The following is a 22,651-nucleotide window of genomic DNA, read 5'->3' as shown; positions in this document are numbered from 1 at the left end:
AAATATAATCATACAGGGAGGGAGGGGCATGATATAATGAATGGGAAATGTATACAATATGTAAATAACTTGTTGGCCAAAACAATGTTGTGTATGCTGTACTGGTAAACTACGTTATGGAGACAAAATGTCCCAGCAGGTATGCCAATATAAGAAAAGAAAACAGCTTATAAATTATAGTGATGTTTTTTGAAAATGTAAAAATGCATAAAGTTTTCTGTGATTGGTAGGTTTAGGTTTAGGGTTAGGGGATAGAAGATACAGTATAAAAATAATTTTGTCTATGGAAAGTCCCCATAAAATATGGAAACTCAACGTGTGTGTGTGTGTGCGGGGTATACCATGCCTAGCTTTTCTGCAGACTTTTGCAGAACATAAGTTAAACTAGCATACAGACATGACTTTCTAAAAAAACCACTTTGAAAAATATTCACTTGAGTAAAAAGTAGGCATTATGTGCCCTTATGCGCACATAGGCTACTGTACAGGTATACTTTAGAAAACTACCAGCAGATGTCGCTGTAATCTTGAAGACATGTTATCAGGTACTGATACTGAACATTTTCTGATTTCTAACTTCTTAATTTTTGTAGAGCATCTGCTATTACAGTATTGGGCTGAATTTAAATAATTTTGTTGAATAAAAACGGCTATTTTAAATCAAATAAATGGCTCGTAACCATGCAGTTATTTTATCCCTAGTTTAATTGTTTTCAATATTTGATCCCCCATACTTCACGGCTCATTTTCTACTAAAAAAAATACAGTTATAAGTCAAGTGGGAACTACCATACTACTACTCTTAGTTTTTCTTTATATGGCAGAAAAAAATAGTAAGAGTAGCCTACACTGCACACCTGCCGTAGTGCGTCATGGCGTAAGCAGCAACTCCTCCATGCGCATAGGGAACAGCATGGGAAAGTTACTTCAGGAGGACTGGCTGTTTACGATAAGCATTCAGTACGGGAGCACTGTTCCAAGATAAACTAAAATGTTCAGATGTAAACGCAGAAGAAACGCAGTTCATCTCTGAAGTTGCGCTTCGCTCTGGTATGTAAACAACAGATCACCTGCACTAATGTGGATATCTTATTGAAGTTATTCACTGCATTTGTTGTCACTTTGGACGGTCTAAGAATATTTTGCTGCAGACATGACATGTAGCCTATGTAAATAACAATAATGTTTCATAGAAATATTTTATAACATTTTTAAAACAAGTTAAGGTGGAGTATTTATTAGTGATACCAAAATACACTTTAGTGCACACTTTATTCAAGTTATGTACAAGCATGTTAAATGGCTGTGCTATTTGTTGAGGATGTGGTACAGCTAGTCTCCAGGCAGTGTGTAATCCAGTAAACCGAAGATATACTGGGCTGTACCAGGAGCAGATTATATCCATTAATGCACACATACATATATTTCCCTCTTAAAACGAAGTAAATCTTGAAAATGCAATTTCCAGTAAACCTAAGATTGGTTTATCCTCTTTCATTGAATTCCAACAAAACATCCCTTGTTTGTATTTAAGGATCCAACATATGGAATAAAGAGAAATGTGTAGTTATGTTAGTGTGCTAACAGTCAACAACATGGACATTTATTATATTTAGTAATCAAACTTATTTTTGTTTTTTGTGTTTCCATAGTCTGGTGTACTATAAAGGACATTTTGTGCTAATTATGTATATTTGATGCACAAATTATGAATCAATTGGTAGTTATTTCAGGTCACATTTGTTATTCTGCTGTAAAAAACAAATAAAACAAAACATTTTTAACAAAACAAAAAAATTCTAAATGATTTATCTCTTTGTTGTTCTCTTTTTTCATCAATCATATGTTCTTGGTTGTTATTCTCAGTTTTACTTTATGCCTTAAAGCCTTAATATCAGATATACGTGTGTGTTCATGGATCAGTGTGTGTCCGTTCGTGCGTGTTGTGTCGATGTGTCCATGTCCTCTCACTGCCAAGCAATTCAGCTGACACAATGCAGGTCTCATGTTTCAGATATCTGTCTGCAGTGACAGTGCAAGCTTCTCCTGGTTTGCAGGGTTTCACCCCCTCATCCTTTCCTTAATCAGAAGGAATTTTGACATTATGTGTCAGACACATATGGTTTTGCTTGTTGTGTCACAAAGGTATAACTCCTGCTTGCAGCTGCAGAAACTGTAAAAACTATGCATTACAGAGACACTTTGTCTTATAAAGGGATTTCTTTTTAAATGTCATGTCATTCCATACCCTTTTGACTTTCTTTTTTTACATGTAACATAAAAGGATATATTTTAAATAATATAAAGTTTTCCTTGCAATTACAATGAAATGAGACTGACTGGAGCTTTCAAGATTAAAAAAAGATGCAAAAGCACCATAATTGGACTTTAAAAGTATCATAAAACACTGTTTGTATGCACTATTTTGTAAGTCAACTGATGTCATAGTCATGTGTTGTATAGACAAATAACTGGATCAGTCAAATCCAGTCATGAATGATTCATTCAAAAGATCTAAATCCCTTTAAGGTTTTTTTTTTTTTTTTTACTATAATTGTCTGTCACTTTTCAGCCTCTCTTTTTTCAGGTGGTGTATTGCAGATCTACATGAGGCTGCTTACCTTTATCTTCAGTAGGGGGCAGTATATGAAAAGATAAATCATGTGAGATTCATGATTGAAAGGTTTCCCTTACTTTTATCTGTAAACCACAAATAACCAGATACAAATTTTTAATTGTGTCAAAGTGTCATGACTTTTAAATTGATACATGGAATAAAATTAGCAATTTGAACACAACCCTAAATATACCAGTTTATTGGTATTATTATAACCGATTATTAGCGGTGTCCTTGTTGTAGTATAATACAGTTTCCTAGCTAAACATGTCTTAGGTGATATTTTTAATGTGCTCTTGTCTGTTCTTGCTTTTTTAGTGCTTTTCTAGTCTGTGCTGAGAAAGAAATTTTAGTGGTGGTATCGTCTATAAAAAGCTGCCATGACTCAGAAAACACACGTCCACCTGAATCAACAAGGTAAGAATCAGCAACTCGGCAGTTTCCTTAAATTATATATAAATTATAATAAAATGGTTTGACTTGCATGCTCCCAGTTTCTGAATGCAGGGGGATATCTTTATTTATGTATTTTTGGAAGTTTTTTAGTGTAAACGCATGTTTTTTTTTTTTTTTTTACTTTTCAATAGAAAAGTTTTTGAATGCTTGAGTTGATGAAAGAGAAAGGGAATAAAAAAGCAGTGGGAGGAGAGAAACAAAATAAGAGACTGAAGGCCTGGAAGAGGAGAGCAGAATGAGTAAGACAAGGGTAGAGAGGAGAAAGCGAACAGATTCACTTTACTAGAACTTTTTTCCCTGTGTCTACAACATTTTCTTTTTGGTGAAAATTCTAATCTGCAGGTAAGAAAGTTAATACTATTAAGCCTTATTTTGTTATGAAATACATTTGCTGCTGAGGGTTTTGTTTTTAGTAAGGAATGCATATTTTTATGGAAATCGGTTACATTTTGAAAGCTGAGAATGTCACCACTTGAAATGTGCCTGCAATACTGTAAATATGAAGTATATGTATGTACTTTTTTATTCTAAATTTTAAAATATTTTTCATCTTTTCTTTCCGTCTCAGTTTCATTCTGTGATTTTCAATAGTGTTTTCAGGCATGTTAGTTATAAACAGTCCATAGTCATACATTTTCATGTTCTTGGCTTGGAAGTATATTTTTATCTTATTATTGAACACTTTTACTAACAAAAAAATAGACATTCACTTTAAAAATATGAACTTTAAATATGAACTCTCCAATTTTCTCTACCAAAGTAATTTTGTTTTCTTTACTTTAAACAGACTGGAGTGAGATCACTGCTGACACTTTTCAGAGTAGCCCATTCAGCATCGATACACCATACGGGTACCAGCTCGACTTAGACTTTGTTAAATACGTGGATGATATTGAGCGAAGTGACACCATTCGACGGCTACATTTTAACAAGCGGCCCGGAGCGGCAAACGCTGCCTCCGAGTCGCAGCGCATCTTAAACCCCACACACTGGAATTCTTCAGAGTCTTTGTCCTCAGTGAGCAGTGATGAAGCCAAGAAAACGTCTCCGTCTTCATCCTCTTCCTCTTCTTCTGTCAACAGAAGAAGACCCCCACTTCCTCATTCCAAACCTAAATCCTCCTGTCCAAGACCTGAGGTCCCTCAAGACCTAGTCACTTCTCAGAGGTATGTAGATGGGACGTCTGCCCCAGCCACACAACGTCCTACCCCAACCAAACCAAATCCTCTAGTGGAAAAAACTTTGATGGAAACATGCAAACGTTTGGAACATGAGAAAGGCTCATCGCAGCAAGGACCTCCAGAACCACAGCCACGGCGTAGACTGGCCAGTTTTGGTGGTCTTGGCTCTAGTGGGACCCTATCTCCGTATACGAGCTGGAGTGCCCTAAATCAAGGTGCTAAGATGACAGTCCCAGACCAGCCCCAACCAAATTCCTTGTTATTGGGGAACACCCTTAAAATCAGCCCCTCAAGCTCTGGCCGAGCATCTCCAGTGAGCGGTGTGAGCCCACTCCACCTACAGATGGTCAGGGATCAGATGGCAGCTGCTTTACGAAGGTTAAAGGACCTGGAGGAACAAGTGAAGGCCATTCCTGTCCTACAGGTTAAGATTTCTGTTTTGCAGGAGGAAAAAAGACAACTGACCGCCTTGGTCAAGAGGCAAGATGAAGATCAAAAATCAGGCTCTATCATTGACAAAGATTTTAGCAGCAAACCTGCGATAGAGGGTTGTGAGCACGGTGCCATCTCTGGTCTGACGGATTTCCAACAGCTTAGTGTTGAAATGCAACTGCTTGAAAGGAAGATCCAAGATGCACGTCTTGAATCCTCTGCCTTTAAGACGAGAGATCAAAAGTCTGTTGCAGTTGGAGATGACAGGTGCATTGATGAAGTTGATGTTATTCATCAACACAAATTCAACTTTTGTAAGGATGTTGCTGTTGGTGCAAAACCTGAGACTCAGTCAGTGGCTGTCAGTGTCACTGAGACTATGCTGGGGGTTGTATCCAACAAGGAAGCAGAAACAGAGTTGCAACAGCAAACCATCCAACATTTAAGTGACCGGGTTCAGATACTGGAGGCTGAGCTTAAAGAAGCAATGCTCAAGGCAGAGATGGGCAAGCTTAGAAGTGAACTGCGGGAAGCAGAAGCGAGAAACCATGCTGACAAGAGTTCCTCCGCACAACCACAGGTGAACTGTGTTGCAACCCAGATTGCGTCGCAAACTCGCACTCTTGGGGTTGGAAACCACACCAACCTTGTGCATTCTGCTGTTGGGGGAGGACTAGAGCGGATTTCCATTGCTGTTGGTGTCTCCTGCAAACCGGAGGTGAGGGTTGTTTCATCTGGCCCAGATACACCTATGGAAGAGTGGGAAGTACGCCAAAGAGTGGCACGAAAAGATCAGTGTGTTGGAAGCAAGCGTGCAGCAACACGAAATCAAGGTGTTGGGACAACAATGTACGTGTGTGACACTGCCACAATTACTTTGGAGACAATTGAGAAGAAGAAGAACGTTTCCCACCAAACGGTGGGTTGTGGTGACTGCACGGTCGACATGGATGTCATAGCTGTCAAATCACTAATTTCCCAAGGAACTGTCACTGACCCAGTGCGAAGCGTTGACTTTAGTGTGATGGCAATCCCACAGACTTTGTCGCAGCGTACCAGCACAGCCTTGTGCACCATCTCGCGCAGCACCAGCACTTTGCAGGCCTGTATCTCTGAAGCCAGCACCAACACAAAGCACACACTCACCAGGGAAAGACATACCAACACCGCACACACGATCACTCGATCTCTAGCGGTTGGGGATGGGAAGGTTTGCGACCAAATGGCTGCTGTTCAGATGCACTCTGTTGGAACTACAACATGCTTAGGTAGAGACACAAACACCCCTGCTGTCCCTAATGTGATAACACGAGATGTTGGTATCGGAATGGCAAATGTCAATGAGAATATCCTCATTGGTCTCCATACACAAAACATTGCATGTGGTCCATCCCGTCTACCAGATCCGGTCAAGACACGTTGCATCGGCGTGGAAGTGGGGGACGGGAGGATACGCGACACGGAGGGCCAGATGTTTGTGCAGACTGAGCCTGGACTTGATCATTATATAGATCGCATGCAGAAATTACTTAAAGAACAACAGGACCTGTTAACCGACAGCCACCCTGGGTCAAAACATGGGGTCACTCTCCAGTCCCACGGTCACTTAGATGAACAAGTTAAAGGTAAAGATGTGTATATTTGTGCGTCTACCTTTTAAAAGCATTTTTGGTCAAATTTAGATTTAGATGCTTTAGGCGGTTTCAGCTAATTGCTTGCTTTCATTTTCTTTTTAATTTCCAGTCACTGCAAAAAGCCAGTCATCAAATGAGACTACAATGGTTAAACAGAAGAATCAAATGGAATTGCAGATGTCCGCTGCTCTTCATGGTTTGTATTTACATGTGTCAATGGTAATTCAAGTTAGCAAGCAAAAGTATTTCATCCTGGTCTAAATGACTCCACCCGACAAAGAAGTGCATGTAAGATACAAAAATAAGCAGAAAAGAGGAGACTTTTTTTCAGAGCAATTTTTCTGCTTTGGAATTTGAACAGGAGGTGAAAATAGCTCTCTCTCTCTCTCTCTGGTTTGTCTTTTGGCTGAATAAGCCCTACACTTAGAATATTTGGGCTGCTGTTGGTTTGTGGAATGCTCTAATGTCCTTTGGTATGTGGCAGACACAGACATGAATACCATCCACAAAGCCTGCGCTGTGCATGGTTTCTGAAAGGCAGGAGTGTATCAGAAGTCCTTATTAAAGAAAAAAGAGCCTTTAGCAGGTGTTTTTGGTGTATAAAGAAGTGTGTGCGTGCTTAGGTGATGTCATTACAAACCAGGGCCAGGGAATGTTTTCTGGGGTTTTCTTCATGACAAGGACCCGCAAATATGATGATTCCCTTCCACAGAGCTTCTTTTCTTAATATATATTAGTTCCAAAGAAGGGTGATGAACATCAACTCTATGCAAATTTGTTTTTATCCTTTATCCATTTCCTTCAGGCTCACCCAGTGATGACCGCTATCTTAGGTCTATCATGAAAAGGAAAAGCACCACAGATAGTATGAACCCTACGACTGCATCGCTCGGGTAAATACAGGTTTTCATTATTTATTAAATTACTAATAAATGAAGCTCAATGTCGCATTGTTTTGTTGCGCTAGAGCTCTTTGACCAGATTGGTTATGTATTGCATGTCTTTTTTTTATTTGAATAATATACAATGATATATGCATTGTACATCTCTCACTGTCGATATACAGCACACAGAGAGGTATTGTGGACCTCTTGTCTGAGGGTGGCGATTCTGAAAATGAAGAGAAGAAAAGAAGAGAAAAGAGAGAGAAAGAGGGCAGCACCAAAGATAAAGTGAAGATTCCTAAAAGAAACGAAAGGTTCATGCTCATAATAACAAGTTTTGTTTTATCAGTGCAAGATGAAACTGTTCAACTAAATATCATGGTACATTTGTTTCTACTGTATAGGTATATATTTGGTGAGAAGATGCTTTCTGCCTGTCAAACTCTGGAGGTTCACCTTAATGGTGGCAAGGTCATATCCAACAGGGAACTGGTGAGTTACAGAACAATAACTGAGATCTGTCTTTTAATGTCAGTTCTTTTCCCGTTTCCGTGTATTGTTCTATACTCTGCAGTTAGTAGAGGCTTTCTAAGAAGTGTCTGTAACATTGTATAAATGTGTTTTGTATGTCCTTTATTATCAGAGATGGATTCCAATACTTCACTATTACTATAATGAATCACTATTGTTTCTATGGCTTTTGCTTAGTAATTAATTTAATTTCACCTATATTGTTAGTGCAGGCTTCTATTTTTTCCTGTCGCTTTGTCACACACAACAACAACATGTTCAGGAAGAGTTGAAACATCTCACGTGTGGGAATGAATTCTCAAGGTTCAAAAATATATAACTCAACAACAGGAAAGCAAAAGAAGGGCAAACCAAACTTAGTTTATGATGTATTGTGGAGCTGCATTTCACAGTCGGAAAAACTCAGTTGTTGATGTATTCTATGTTTACTCAGTCTTCTCCTCCTCCCATAATTACCCACTGGCATATAGATCAGATTGTTCGGTACTCTGTGGGATTTGGGAAGTTTAAAATTATAGCGTTGCTGTGTTTTGTCTGTGTTAAAAGTAATTTAAGCCTGTTTGTGACGCCTGCATTCATTTATTTGGTGGCATTTTGTTCTTGGCATAGTATGTTTACAAAGTGTCCATGTAGTTTACATGAATACTCTACCCATCTTTTTGATTAGTTTTTTCTGCATTTTATCTGTTTGTCTTTGCAAAAGCGCTCCTGTCTAAGCACAGTGCAGCAGGAGTGGTTCTGTGTGTCCAGTCAGAAGAGGGCATGTCCACAGATGGTGGAGGACTTCCTCTTCGCTTGCCGCCATGTCTCGCCAGACGTGCTGTGCTATGTGGCCAACATGGCTGACCAAAATGGCAACACAGCCCTTCACTACAGTGTGTCTCACTCTAATTTCAGCGTAGTAAAGATTCTACTTGCTGCAGGTACCCCGAAACCTATCCACCTTATTTTTTAATGCAGAAGTAAGCTATTTTCTGTACTCATTAGCCGCTATAGTTGAATAACAAAGTGCACTAAAACTATTTGTGCTACAAACCAGTGAGTTTATAACGATGACAATACATTCATAACAAGCTGCCATGCTTGCACACCGGAAGTCAGACACATTCAATTTACAAATGGTTTTGATGCGAAGTGGCAAACCAGACTAAACTTCTCTGTTTGTTACTTCTCTATACCTTATTTTAGCTGTATTACTAATATGCTTGCAGGATCTGCATTGAATATTTCACAACAAAACATTACCTTATCGATCAAAAGTTTGTGGTCAGTATTTCTTTTTTTCTTTACTCCGCAAACTGTCAAAAGTGACAGTAAAGACAGCTTTCCGTTCCAGGAATAAATTATTTTTTAACATATATTAAAATAGAACACAGTTATTGGTTACACTTTGTTTTAAGGTGTCTTTGTTACACTGTAATTACGTATACATTTAAGTACTGAGTAATATTAAAGGCACAATATGTAAATTTCACCTCTAGATGTCGCTTACTCAAAACAAAGGCGTAGCAATTAATGACGCTGTGTATGAGCGTGGAATCTTGGGAATTGTCGTCTTGACTCTTCACCTCCACAGCCGATGGAAAGCAATCCAACGGACTCGGGCTGAAATCATGTTCATGGATGCTAATGTATTAAATTTGAATGAGACCGCTGGAGCGAATGCTAATGAAAGACATCTGCGATACATACCGGTCGAGTCCAGCGGAGCTGTTTTACATGGCTAAATAAATGAGTGTGTTGAACTTATGTTATAACGTTACTTTTTGCGTTAGCTTTGTGGCTGGTATAACACACACTGTGTAGTTCTAATTCGATATTAGAATGTCATATTATTAAAAACTGGATGACTTCTGTTTGCTAAATGACATGCACTTTTTTTTAGAGAATGCAGAAAGGTCTTTCTGATTATGCTATGTTAGCCACTTGTCAAAATAGTGTCTCTGTGTTCAGCTATATAACAATGATTAGTTTTCTGTTCATAAATGTATCCAAACAGTTGCTCAAATTTCTCATAAAACACATAACATAAAGCGTCTTTGGTGTTTCTATGGTTTCTACGGAAATCAAGGGAAAAGCGATATGAGATAATTGACAGGCGACACATGGACACGGTCCGTGTCCTGGTTAAAATGGCTGATTTCTCTGGATTTAAACTGTTGGAAACGTTTGGGATAATGTAAGTACACAAGTCAACAAAATATATATCATTGTTCTAGTGATTTTTGGATATATTAAACTAAAATATTGAATATATTGAATATTGAAAAACTTAAATATTGTTACAAATTGTGCCTGTAAGTAACTACAGTACATGTATTTTGTTTAGGGTTAGTTGCATGTAGCCTAATTTGTAATAGTTATTACTATAGTAACTACATGTAACATGTGTAACAATGACACTTTAAAATGAGGTGTTACCCAGTCCTTTTAAATTGAACAAATAAAGGTAGTCTTGGTGAGAAAAGAGACTTCTTTAAAAAACTGACCCTTTGAATGGTTGTGATTAATATAAATGTTTATCCAAGATTTCAAAGACTAGACACAGAAAGAGTGTTAAATGCATCTGTTTCTAGAGCACAGTTTAAATAAACTGTAAAGAGACACTCGAAATGATGGATCCTTGAGTGTTTTGTGGACAACCTAGATGGATAATTAATTTGGTCTTGATTCCTTCTCATGCAGGAGTGTGTAATATTGATCATCAGAATAAGGCTGGCTATACTCCCATAATGCTTGCCTCCCTGGCTGCTGTGGAAGCAAAAGAAGACATGATGGTGGTGCAAGAACTCTTCAGCAGAGGCGATGTTAATGCCAAGGCCAGCCAGGTATCTGTCTCCGTTTATATGAGTATTTACACTAAGAAAACTGTTTCTCCCTAAGAGTATTCTGTTGTGTTTACTGGACTATTTTCTTCACAGGCTGGTCAGACCGCTCTCATGCTAGCAGTCAGTCATGGGCGTATAGATATGGTCCGGGCTCTACTGGCTGCGGGGGCAGAGGTCAACATCCAGGATGATGAGGGGTCAACTGCTCTGATGTGTGCTGGTGAACACGGCCATGCTGACATTGTCAAACTCTTACTGTCCCAACCAGGCTGTGATGCCACACTGACTGACAATGTGAGTAACCACACGGCCATCTGACAGAAAAGATTTAATGTGTATTATTCATCTTATTTGTGATTTAAATGTGTGTTCTTGTTTAAATGCATCTATGACATTTGAATCTGTTTGGTATGTTTTGTGTCTGTGTGCTGGTAGGATGAGAGCACGGCTCTGTCTATAGCTCTGGAGGCCGGACACAAAGACATTGCTATGCTCCTCTATGCCCATGTCAACTACTCAAAGGGCCAACCTAGGGTATGACTCTTTCTTATCTATGCCTGTACTCTCTCATAGCATTTCATTTTATGTTTCCAATTACTTAAATTAGCAGCACTACTGTTTTCATGCCTGTCCACAGGGATCCCCTCGAAGCAAGACTCCACCCGCTTCACGCATAAGCTTTTCTGATTAATATGACATTTTACCATGCGCTCTTCATCTATTCATACATCCCCTCTGAACAACCTGTTCGATCATATGACTGAGATGAATGTGACACATTATCTCTGCAAACATACAGTATGTAACATTTAAAGAGAGCAGTAGTTCTAAAAATGTAGTACACTAACTGTTGGCAGTTATCTTTCTCAAATATAAACATACTAGTTATGCAGTTTACTAATAAAGACCTATATTTTAAATTCAACTTTTATACTTAGGAAACTGCATGTCAAAACAGTTTTATGTATTCATTTTAGGTAATATATGACTTATATGCATTTTATGATACTGTATACAATTTATTTTAATAAATTGTAATATATATTTCTTGTAATATATATTCCACTTGTTCTATGCATTTCAAAATCTAAAATCTAGATTTTAGCAACTCTTTATAAAAATGTATTAAATGTAAACATAATGTTCATATACGTAAATAAATTTGTGCTTACATCACCACCTTGCGTTTACTTAAAAAATTGCATTACTTTCCTATCTTGTAGTATTTTAGATCTGAACAGTTATGATGCCATCTAATGGTGAAAATCTGAACTGCAGGTGATCAACGGACGTGGATTTGGTGCATCTCTGAGGAACATATTTGCCAAAATATTATTATTATGCATACTATAGTACACTTTGAATAATCTATGGGTAAACAACAACAAAAAACAATTTTTTTAGCAATCATTCGTGAATTTATATATATATATTTTCTTTTTCAAATGAATCGGACAAACTGAATCTTTTCGCGTTTCAATCTAAATCATTTGGACAGCTCAATCACGGACTCGATTAATTGTTTCTCACTCAGTGAGACGGTTAACAGGACACTAACAATAACAGAGAACAATAAGAGCACTGGATGAAGTGGATTGACCTATTCAAAAACAAACCTGCAATCTGTCGTTGATGAAGAAGGTCTTTATCAAGTTCAACAGCTCAGCTGCATGCGAACCACAGCAGGTAAAGATACTGACCAGAATAATGTAGCCTACATTACACGAAAACACTAGAAGTAGGGCTACCACGATATTGCCATGTAAACATCTAATTATTTACAGTCTATGGTAATTAAACATTAGGGGAGAGAGGGGAGTGTTGTAACACGGGGTCAGTTACCAGCAGCAGCTCTACACGTGCAAGAAAAAAGTAAACATACACAAAAAGAGAGGGGAGGGTGTGTGTGTGTGTGTGTGTGTGTAAATGTATTATTATATCACACACACACACACACACACACACACACACACACACACACCTACCATACCGTACAACCGGTCAATGTTTGGACACATTACTATTTTGAATGCTTTTGAAAGTCTCATGCTCATCAAGCCTACATTTATTTGATCAAAATACAGAAGAAGAAAAAACCAGTAATATTGTGATGATATTTTTCTATTTAAAATAATGGTTTTCTGTTTTAATATACTTAACATAATTTCAGGACTCTTTGATGAATAAAAACTTTAAAAAGAACAGCATTTATTTAAAATTTATTTAAAATATAAATCTTTTTTTTTTTACCAATATTCCTTGTACCAATTCAAAAGTTTGGGGTCAGTAATTTTATTTATTTATTTTTATTTATTTATTGTCAGCAAGGATGTGCTAAATTGATAAAAAACGTGATAGTAAAGACTTAAAATAATAAGTAGAAAATTATTTCTATTGTAACTAAATGCTGTTCTTTTTTACTTTTTATTTAATGAATCCTGAAAAAAGTATCACAGGTTCCAAAAAAATATTAAGTAGCATAACTGTTTCCAACATTGATAATAAATCAGCATATTTCTGAAGGATCATGTGACATTGAAAACTGGAGTAATGGCTGATGAAAATTCGGCTTTGCATCACAGAAATATATTATATTGTAAAGTATATTAAAAAAGCAAACCATTATTTTAAATTGTAATATTTTTTTTCTGTAGGCTATTTTTTATCAAATAAATGCAGGCTTGATGAGCATAAGAAACTTTTAAATTCTAAAACTTTTATTTATTTTTTAAATAGTAATGTGTCCAAATGTTTTACTGGTAGGCTACTGTACTGTAATATTATACAAAAATGGTAATATAATAGTCATTTTACGTCACCATTCCACTTCACATTGTCCAATGAAATTTGAACTTGTGTCAGATGACGATTGTTCGGTGTTTTATACATGACAAACAGGCATCAATAAATTATGTAATATTTAAAAATATTTGATATGTTGATTTTTAATCAAATCGACACACTTTGATTGATTGATTGATTGATGAAGAAAAAACGTTTAAAATTGTTTTATTTGTTCCTGCCGTCGATCCATTTGCAGGCTACTCACTGAATGAACCATTTGGCTCGAGAGCATAATTAGGTTCCAACTTCCCGAGCAGACTGTGAAACAAATAATGATTTTTACAACGGAAATGAATCGTTTAAAAACGTACTTAAAGCTGGACAATGACTCTCTTCTGCTGCTGTAGCCTACAGCCAAAACAATCTTTGTTGCATTCATTTCCTATTATCACTGTAGCATGCTTTTGAAACGTATATAGTAAAAAGCGCTAGCCTATACAAGGTGACTTGACTTGACTATAATAAAATTAAAAAAATTATACCGAAGAACAGGAAATGTGACTTTCGGAAGCACACCTGGCCTAGGACAGCCGGTGATGCTAATTTTACCAGCTTTATGCTTTTAGAAACTGGTCTGGATGTGAATGTGAACCATTAGACTGATCTACTCTTTTTAACCCCCGCATACCACACATCTTTGGAGAGGTTGCTCACAAACCACACTTACATACACAACACGCATATATATGATAGATAGATTAGCTTGAATGATTAATTCCCCATTCATTGTAACTGCATTCTCCTGTAAATGTTTTATTACATTATAAATGTAAAATAATCACTAATTATTTTGTGCTCCACAGAAGAAGAAGAAAAGTCTTACAGGTCTGAAACCACATGAGGTGAGTAACTGATGACAGATTTTTTTATTCATTCTTGTGTGAACTAATCTTTCCAAATGAAATCCTATGTGATATGAATGCGTTCTGCTGCATAAGGACAATCAGTCTGCACCCATTTTTGAGGTTACACAATCATGTTTGCAATTGTTAACATGATAAAAGAGATTCTTCACAGAATGAGGGGCACTTTTCTTTAAGAATAAGGAGAGAATAACAAACAACAGCTGACATTCAATACGTGTTATGTAGAATCAGTTCAGCAGTTCTGAAAGGGACAATAGATGGCTGTCAGATAAAATACAGCAAACAATATCTTGTGGTGAGAAATTAATTTAGAAGGCTGCATGAATTAGCCTACTTTTTTGTTTTTTTGTGTAACATGACGTCTTACATGCATGTTTTTGTGTCGGAGTACAGATACATGATACTGTAGATGCATGCATGTAATTACATTAACTTCATTACATCTCTTATTTGAGTTTATTTTAAGTGGATTTTTGCTCATTTTTATGTAGCTCAGTGGCTCATTGTGTTTGAGAATGTTCAGCTCAGCGTGTCTGTTCAACTAAGTGTGTGTCTGTGTTTTGTGATGAAATGCTATAGCATTACAGCTCAGTGCGGTCTGCAGCCAGTAAAACGTGGTGTTGCCATAGTAACCGCCTGAGATGTTTTACCGAAATGCCCTTGTCGACCTGATAGCAAAACATGCATATGAAATGTAAAATTATGACAGCATGTAATCATACCACAGCACACTAATTATCTGCTCTTCATGGTCAAACAACATTTGAATACTTCTCAGAAGCTTGTCAGATATTTGATTACATTTGATCAACTTATTTGATTAATTAAACAATGGCTTCTATAATGAAGCTGTTGCCATGGCAAATATACATGACCAATGTTGCATCTTAAAACTGCAACTTATTTTAAACGGACACTTGAGAGGCATAGTTCATTCATGAAAATGATGGAGAATATTAAAAGCAGGAATATGACTCTTTATGATATGAGAATTTTTTTAAACTAAACTTTCATAATAAATTTAAAATCAGTTTACAAAATAGTGTGGAGCAAGAGTGGATATTACTTACTATAACCTATTCTTGTACGTTTATTTGCTGTTATACTATACTGTTAAGATTTCAATGATCTATTTCTTATTATTTCTTTAGTTTGTGATAAACAGACTTAAATAAATAAAACTGCATAACATCTCATTTCAGCACATTTTCACACCCGTCCCAATTCAGTCACAGCGTTACATCTCTCAGGTCTGACATCAACCGATCATGTTTGACCAAGAATAGAATTCTATATATGACACTGCTGACCCCCTACAATAATACAGCATACAAATAATTAAGTATAAGACATGACTTTGAGCTGCATGTGAAGCTACTTTATAAGTTAAAGGTCTCAATTCTCAATGGGAAGCAGACAGAAACGGTTATGTTTTCTGGTAATCTGGTAATATTTATAGCCCTAAATGATTTCACCAGAATCTCTATGCTCTTTTATGTTTTAAAAGCTGCCAGACGCAGATACAAACATGCCATTAGACAATTTGTGTGTGTGTGTTTGAGAGTGTGTGCAACACAATATTAACTACCCTGGAATCCTCACAAGATGTCAGAAAAGCTTGCAAAAAAACATCTGCATAGGCACAAAAATGGAGCCCGTTCTTTTAACAGAGGGGCGTTTAAAAAAGACTGAACGAGAGCATAAAAGAGAGGGAGAGGGGAAAAGGAAAAAAGGAAAAGAAACCAGATTGCGACAGTCGATATTAAAACATGCAGTGAGTGAGAGAGAAAAGGAGAGAGAGAGAGGGGGAGAGAGAGAGGAAAACGAGCTGCAGGCCTTTCCACGGGGACAAACTAACAGAAAGGCTTCTCGCAGTTCTCCTTTCTCTCTCTCTCTCTTTTTCTCTGCTCTCTCTCTCTCTCAACATCCTAACGGCAATTGATTTGTGTATGAAAAGCTGGGCGCTTTTCGCCCCCCTTTTGGGCTGTGCGTTTTGAGTGATCAGCTGATGAAGAGACTGGCTGCGCGCTGCAATGCTGGTTTGCTAATTCTCTCTCCTCCAGACTGGAGCCAGCCTGGAGACCACAGTCAGGTAAATCGCCCTCTTGCTTTCTCTCTCTCACTCACTCTCTCACCCTCTCTCTCTCTCCTTCTCACTTGCTCTCTCTCCTGCGCATAGAGCACACAATCACACCAGGCTTCAGCACATGGGCACACAGACAGAAAGTGAGAGAGGGAATGTATGTGTGTGTGTGTGTGTGTGTGTGGTGTGTAGGTGTGATCTGTGTCTGCTGAAGGAAAACATTGGCCAGACAAATCGGTTGTGTGCGTCCTGACACCTCTTCTTTTCTAGAGGTTATGGGAACAGGCTTGTGTAGTGTAACAGGGTTTTTTTTTTTAGCATGTTGCACCAAATATAGAGTTTTCTGAATGTGCTTTTTGCAAAGACCCTACATATTTTGTGTGCAGCAGTTCAGTTGTGCGCCTGTGCATGCAAGCGTGTGTGTGCATTCTGCATTCCATTATTATTCTGTTGATTATTAGGCCTCCTTCCTTCCACATGGTCCCCTGGGGTACGTGTGAATAAATGCTTTCCGTGTGTTTCTCTGCGCGCTGGCGCTTACACATTTCTCTCACGCCCGTGCTGAGGATGTTTGCATGAAATGCTCGCCTACTGTGAGGGGCTGTTCTCTCACTTCAGTACATTTGCGTATTGTTTTGTCTGATTTCTTTGCATTTTAAGTATTTGAGAGCGTTCTGTATGTGCGCGCGCGCGTGTGTGTTTGATGTAGACATCAATGGATGGCGCTGCCCGCATAGCGTCATACTCGGAATTCATATTTTCATCCTTCTCATATGCTCTCTGCGCCAACACTTGCTACGGCAGGAATATCACTGCACTTTAATTGCCTTTGTGTAAAACACAGACTCGGCAGCGCGCGCACGCACACACACACAGTGAATTATGCTTTTGCTTATTCTCACACGTGACGCGTGTGCATGTTCATAAGCGGCGGCGTGGAGCCTCGTCTCGTGTTTACTGGAACACGTTCAGTGGGCGCTGTGTATGGTGAAGTAATGTCAGGCGTGTTGGCTGGAGATGGGAATTGTCATAAACGTCAATCATTTAATTCTCAAGTTCAGTGTACCAGCATCTCTTGCCTCCCCAAATCCCCGTGTGTGGTAGCTAGGCTACAGAGCTCGTAATATATTGCTGAGTGATGCTTTATCAAATATTAAATCGAGGTGAAAGCAGCTGTTCGTGTTAGAGGGGACTGGAGATTAAAGTCATCTTGCCTGGTGAGACATACAGCCAAGCCAAGATAAGGATGATCTGTGTCAATTTGGACCTGGAAGTGGTCGGATGAAAGGCCAGAAAGTTTACTATACTGCTTAGTTATTTAATGTTAACTTTCTTGGTTTGATTATTATTCACTCTTAAAAACAAAGATTATTTTATTCACAGTTGTGGTTCCGTGATTAAGCTTTTTTTTTTTTTTTTACATTGAACCTTTCCATTGAACAAAAGGTTCTTTAGATTATTAACATGTTATGAAAAGTTCTTTGCGTAACCAAAAATAGTTATTCTATGTATTCGCTGCAAAAGAAATCCCCTTTGGAAACTTTATTGTAAGCGTGTTTAAAATACATCAATGCAAATATCCTAAATCCTGCAAACTTCTACATGTTCATAGTGCATGAATTGCCAGAAAATCTTCCAACTGTGTTATTTGTGGCAATACATGGCATAATGTTGATGGCACAAAGCTAACAAAACACGGAATTAAAATTAACTTCTGCCATGATTATTAATCCCTCCATATGTTTTAAGAATATAATGAGTTGCAAATTCACATGCACCATGCATTTCATAAAAATCCACACAATAATGTCCCGAATAGCTCTTATATACATATCCTAGAAGTTTAGAAATAGTGTCCTAAACTGTAACTCAGTAGCTTTTTACTTATAATTTTTTAATGCAATAGATGCCATGAATGAACATTCATGTGATTTATTAATTTAGGTTAATTTATACTACATCTTTATTAAATGTATTATAAAAATAACATGAATTTACAATGAACAATAAGTTAACAGTCTAGATTATTAAATGCTCTATAAGAGAATTATTCATTATTAGTTCATACTTGCAAAGTTAACCTTATCAAAAAAACAAAACAAAAAAATTAACAAAACATCACTTCTCTTTCTTGTTAACTGACTAACATTAAGCAGGTTGTTGAAGAGAATCAAGACAATTAAAGGTATTATTTTATTTGTGATCTTAGAATGTGCATAGTGGCGGTACTATTCAGTTCCAGTTCATGACCAAATCCCTATTTCTGTCACATCCAGTAGTGCTCATCAGTGTTCCCATGGATCATGTCTTCTCCTCAGTCTCAGGCTATCCAAAACGGAGTGTCTGAGGTTATGGAGGAGGAAAGCAACTTGAAGAAACGAAAAAGCGATCAACAAGGCAACCAGGGCTCTGAGACTGGTCAGGAGGTTGTGGAGAAAGTAAAAAAGCGACGGGGCCGCCCTCCTGCCGAGAAGCTGCCCCCCAACCCTCCCAAGCTCACAAAACAGATGAACACCATCGTAGACATGGTCATCAACTACAAGGACACGTGAGTACTTAAACACACAGACTTAATCGCTTGTTCTGTTTTTATTCCGTGACAAATAAATCGTGTCGCTAAAACATGACGATTTACAAAAAACTTCAACAAAGTTTTGAGTTCATACTTTTTCGAGTCAGGTCAGCGCCCGTGTACTTCAACATGACAGACGGCACAATAAAACGAGTAACAGCTCTTTTTTTTGTGCCTTTTCTTGAATACTCCTCCGTTCTACAGGTTGGGCCGACAGATCAGTAAAGGTTTCGTCCAGCTGCCGTCAAGAAAAGAGGTGCCAGAGTATTACGAGCTCATCCGCAAGCCAGTCGACTTCAGGAGGATCAGGGTGAACTTGAATCGTTACCAATTACACAAATCTCACCTTCTGCTTCCATCACTCCCTTTTCCACCAGACCATTCTTCACTTTATTCCATTCTTATCGCCACACTGACACCCCTTTCAGCTCAAGAAACACATTGATTTGGCTTTTGTCACAGGTTGTGTGTTTTTGCTGATTGGGTTTTAGAGTGATATGCAGGAGGCAGAATTTTTACAGGTTTGATTAAAAAAAAGAAAAGAAAATATGTCATTACTTTTAATGTTCCGTAGGTGTTTGCATTTAAATGGATAAAGCAGGACATTTATGTATGACCTTTGTTTCTGTCTTCTGCTCTCTTAAACAAATTCCTTTGAATTGATCCTGGTTTTGCTTATGCAGGAGAGAGTGCGTAATCACAAATACAGGTGCATTGCAGACCTGGAAAAGGATATCATGCAGATGTGTCACAACGCTCAGACGTTTAATCTGGAAGGATCTCAGGTGTGCCTGAAGAACATGTTTTTGGGTCATTCATCCTTTAAAAATACTTTCTAAAAACATTTCAAAATCTTTTGCATTTTCTCTGCATTGCAATAGTATTCATACCCTGAACTTTTCTCACTTATTCTCTCAGGTATCTATGACCTTTTGACCTATCTCTGTTCCAAATACATGTCTTTGTTCTGTTGAACACAAAGGAAGATATTTTAAAGAATGTGGGAAACTGAACAGTTGACTGCATAGTATTTTTTTCTCCTACAATGGAAGTCAACTATGCCCCAAAGTGGCCTGGTTACAAACTTTCTTCAAAATATCTTCCTTTGTGTTCACCAACAAAGAAATGTATACAGGTTTGGAACAACTTAAGGGTGAGTAAATGATGACAGAATTTTTCGGTGAATCTCTTTAACACTTTTTTTTTTAATTCTGTCTAACATAACCATTCACATTGAACATTAAAACAATTACGTTAGCAGTTAACAGGTATGATAAATGGGTCTGAATATTTTTGCAAGGCAAAAAACTGTTTGTATCAGTGAATATAGCGGATGAATTGTATCAAGATCGTTAAATGTCTCTCTATATCTTAGATCTTTGAAGACTCCATTGTTTTGAAGTCTGTTTTTGAGAGTGCAAGACAGCGAATAGTGGAACTCAGTGAGGAAGACAATGATGCTGTTGGAAGCAGTGAAGCAATTGGTGGCCATCATTTTAATCTAGAGGGTAATATAAAACGGATGCTTTGCCTTGTCCAGATTGAGATAAAATGCTTATTAAAATATGTGGAAGTTCAGTAATTCTGACTGATGCAAATAGATGATAATAATCAGTGCAACCCAAAAAAAACATAAATGCTTGAAATAGTCTCTCTTTACGACTATGAATCAAAATCACTCAAATGATTAAGGATAATGTGTTAAGGTATCATGTAAAGTAAAAATGTTTTTGTCTTTAAATGCTTCTGTTTCAGAGACAACAAATCCTAAACTGGACAAAAAAAAGGCCCAAGGTAATTCCAGCCCAAAGGAGATGGTCACAAACAGTGATGAAGACATTGGCCAAGAATGTGAGAATAACACAAGAGGACTATTGAATTAGACCCCAAATGACAGCTTCATATATTGTATGCCATTTTAAGAACATTGTGTGGCCATTCCAGTCCAATTTTCCTTGATGTTTCGCTCAAGGATTTTCTCCGAATGTGATCTCTCATTATATTGGTTGCTTTAAACACCTTTATAAAAACCTTTGTATTCTAAAAACAACATTAGTAATGCAGTGCTTCTGCAGTGATGCATTTAAAATTGGCATTGTTTTCATGCATTTATATAATGTAAATAAATCATATACTCAAAATAGATAAAATCATGGTAAAAAAGTTCTGTAAGTTCAGACTGCCTGAAAACGTTCTTTTATCCCCCAAGGATGGAAAATGGTGGTATGATATTGTATGATCATTTAAATAAAAAATGCATTCAATCTTTTAAGATGCGGTAAGCTGTGCTAAATTTGCAAGCTATTATGTCTCTGTTTCAGAGAATTTTTAATCTGTGGTTTTTGTGACTGAGCACTTTGTCATCATCTCTTTGTACGTTTCCCTTTCCTTCATTACCTGTCAACATCTTTGAGAAAAAAAGTTACGATTTTTTATCCAGCAGCTCTTTATCTCTCTTTAGTTTTCACAGGATCGTAACCATCTGTACATAGAGGAACTTGGGGTTAATGGCAATGTATTATTTGGTGACGGATCAGATACTGCCCTCAAAGAGAGGCACCTATTGATGATAAACGCTTGTGTGTTCAGTTTATGATGGATGGCAGAGTTGTGTGTTTGTGGACAGATTCTGATATGAAAATATATGGGGTTTATATGATGTAAAAGGGCAAAAAGGTTTGAGACATCATCTTGAAATAAACATTTTTATGAAACCACAGGCCTATGAGGATCAATTTCTTCTCTTGCTTTGTAGGTAATCAAAAGCTGTTTTACGGCAGACTTCGGATTCTTCAACGCAGGTTTTATAAACTCTGTGAACTTTAAGCAATACAACAATAAGCTATGAGTTCCTGTTAGTAATTTAGTAATCTGGCTTTTTCTCGATTGCAAACAGACTAGAACTGATTCAGTTGGCACAGTTTCCCAAACCATTCATTCAGTTCTCAAAATAATGACAATAATGACTCGAAATTTATTTGTAGACTTTTTTTTTTTTACATGTACTGTATTAGTATAATAAAAAAGTATTAATGTATTACATTATTTTAAGAATGCATCAGTGACAGTAATGATAAATAATATATCATCATTATTATTCATTATTGATGCAAACTTTACATTATATTGTTAAGTTTTTTTTTTTAATAAATTGATCATTTTATTCAACATAAGTGTTGAATAAAAGACAGGAAAATAATAAAGAATTGATGAAAAATATTAACTTCTAGGATATGTATATAAGAGCTCTTTACAGTCTCTCGTGTAAAACTAAATTGAGAATTGAGTTTGTCAGTTGGTTGTAAATCTCAAACCAATATAGCATTTGTGGTGAGCAATAAGGCATTTAACTGCATATTGTCTTTATTTTATGTGCAATCTTCACTTTTGATGCAAACACACTATGTATTCTCATCTGCTGGCAGTAAATGCACTTTGAATGGTTTCAGTGCTGATTTGGTATAGTGTGAGGCTGACACGTTGGCCTTCACATATTATAAGCACAGTCCAGGACAGATATTGGTTATTAATGCAGGACTATTTTTTTTTTTTTTTTTTCGGTGGAATGCCCAGAAATGGTGCATGGTTAATGTGATACATAATGTGCACTGACAGTTTTGTAAAAAATATTTTTTTCTGACACCTCAGGGCAATGGTGTGCAGTTAGGCCTTGTTTTCTATGTATTGTGCAAAACATGAAATATAATCCCAGAACAGTTGTTT

At 37.2% G+C, this 22,651-nt stretch overlaps 2 protein-coding genes across 12 annotated transcripts; both read left to right on the top strand.

Annotated features, from left to right (window-relative positions):
* The first annotated feature begins 846 nt into the window (after positions 1-846).
* kank1b (KN motif and ankyrin repeat domains 1b) lies at positions 847-11,339 on the top strand. 6 transcript variants are annotated; one of them, XM_079608407.1, is made up of 14 exons: positions 848-1,050; positions 2,588-2,663; positions 2,936-3,034; positions 3,205-3,415; positions 3,861-6,311; positions 6,430-6,516; positions 7,126-7,213; positions 7,387-7,518; positions 7,609-7,696; positions 8,439-8,658; positions 10,421-10,563; positions 10,657-10,857; positions 10,999-11,097; positions 11,201-11,339. In XM_079608407.1, exons 5-14 carry the CDS (start codon positions 4,319-4,321, stop codon positions 11,252-11,254), a joined length of 3,105 nt encoding a protein of 1,034 aa, XP_079464533.1. In that variant the 5' UTR covers positions 848-1,050; positions 2,588-2,663; positions 2,936-3,034; positions 3,205-3,415; positions 3,861-4,318; the 3' UTR covers positions 11,255-11,339. The 6 variants fall into 6 exon arrangements, with proteins under 6 accessions (XP_079464528.1, XP_079464530.1, XP_079464529.1 ...); XM_079608402.1 differs by lacking the exon at positions 3,205-3,415 and having other exon boundaries at positions 847-1,050; XM_079608404.1 differs by lacking the exon at positions 3,205-3,415 and having other exon boundaries at positions 847-1,050; positions 2,588-2,683.
* A 326-nt stretch (positions 11,340-11,665) lies between these two features.
* Positions 11,666-21,646, top strand: LOC306996174 (putative global transcription activator SNF2L2). Of its 6 annotated transcripts, none has more exons than XM_079608409.1 (7): positions 11,666-12,249; positions 14,211-14,249; positions 18,675-18,904; positions 19,133-19,238; positions 19,612-19,713; positions 20,304-20,436; positions 20,684-21,646. In XM_079608409.1, exons 1-7 carry the CDS (start codon positions 12,196-12,198, stop codon positions 20,809-20,811), a joined length of 792 nt encoding a protein of 263 aa, XP_079464535.1. In that variant the 5' UTR covers positions 11,666-12,195; the 3' UTR covers positions 20,812-21,646. The 6 variants fall into 6 exon arrangements, with proteins under 6 accessions (XP_079464535.1, XP_079464538.1, XP_079464536.1 ...); XM_079608412.1 differs by having other exon boundaries at positions 12,196-12,249; positions 18,633-18,904; XM_079608410.1 differs by lacking the exons at positions 11,666-12,249; positions 14,211-14,249 and adding an exon at positions 15,463-16,365.
* The last annotated feature ends 1,005 nt before the right edge of the window (positions 21,647-22,651 follow it).

Source organism: Phoxinus phoxinus, assembly GCF_949152265.1.
Source record: "Phoxinus phoxinus genome assembly, chromosome: 3".
Taxonomy (NCBI): domain Eukaryota; kingdom Metazoa; phylum Chordata; class Actinopteri; order Cypriniformes; family Leuciscidae; genus Phoxinus; species Phoxinus phoxinus.
Note: the sequence above shows the minus strand (reverse complement) of the source record. Positions and strands in the feature narration are given on the sequence as shown.

What these genes read in the sequence shown, in the direction of transcription:
- kank1b (XM_079608406.1), top strand. Translation starts at nt 2,998, where the DNA reads ATGACTCAGAAAACACACGTCCACCTGAATCAACAAG. An exon ending in TTAATGCCAAGGCCAGCCAG is followed by an intron (nt 10,564 to 10,656) that starts GTATCTGTCTCC and finishes TTTTCTTCACAG; the next exon opens with GCTGGTCAGACCGCTCTCAT. An exon ending in ATGCCACACTGACTGACAAT is followed by an intron (nt 10,858 to 10,998) that starts GTGAGTAACCAC and finishes GTGTGCTGGTAG; the next exon opens with GATGAGAGCACGGCTCTGTC.
- LOC306996174 (XM_079608408.1), top strand. Translation starts at nt 16,282, where the DNA reads ATGAAGAGACTGGCTGCGCGCTGCAATGCTGGTTTGCTAATTCTCTCT. An exon ending in AGCCTGGAGACCACAGTCAG is followed by an intron (nt 16,366 to 18,635) that starts GTAAATCGCCCT and finishes CACATCCAGTAG; the next exon opens with TGCTCATCAGTGTTCCCATG. An exon ending in CCATCATTTTAATCTAGAGG is followed by an intron (nt 20,437 to 20,683) that starts GTAATATAAAAC and finishes CTTCTGTTTCAG; the next exon opens with AGACAACAAATCCTAAACTG.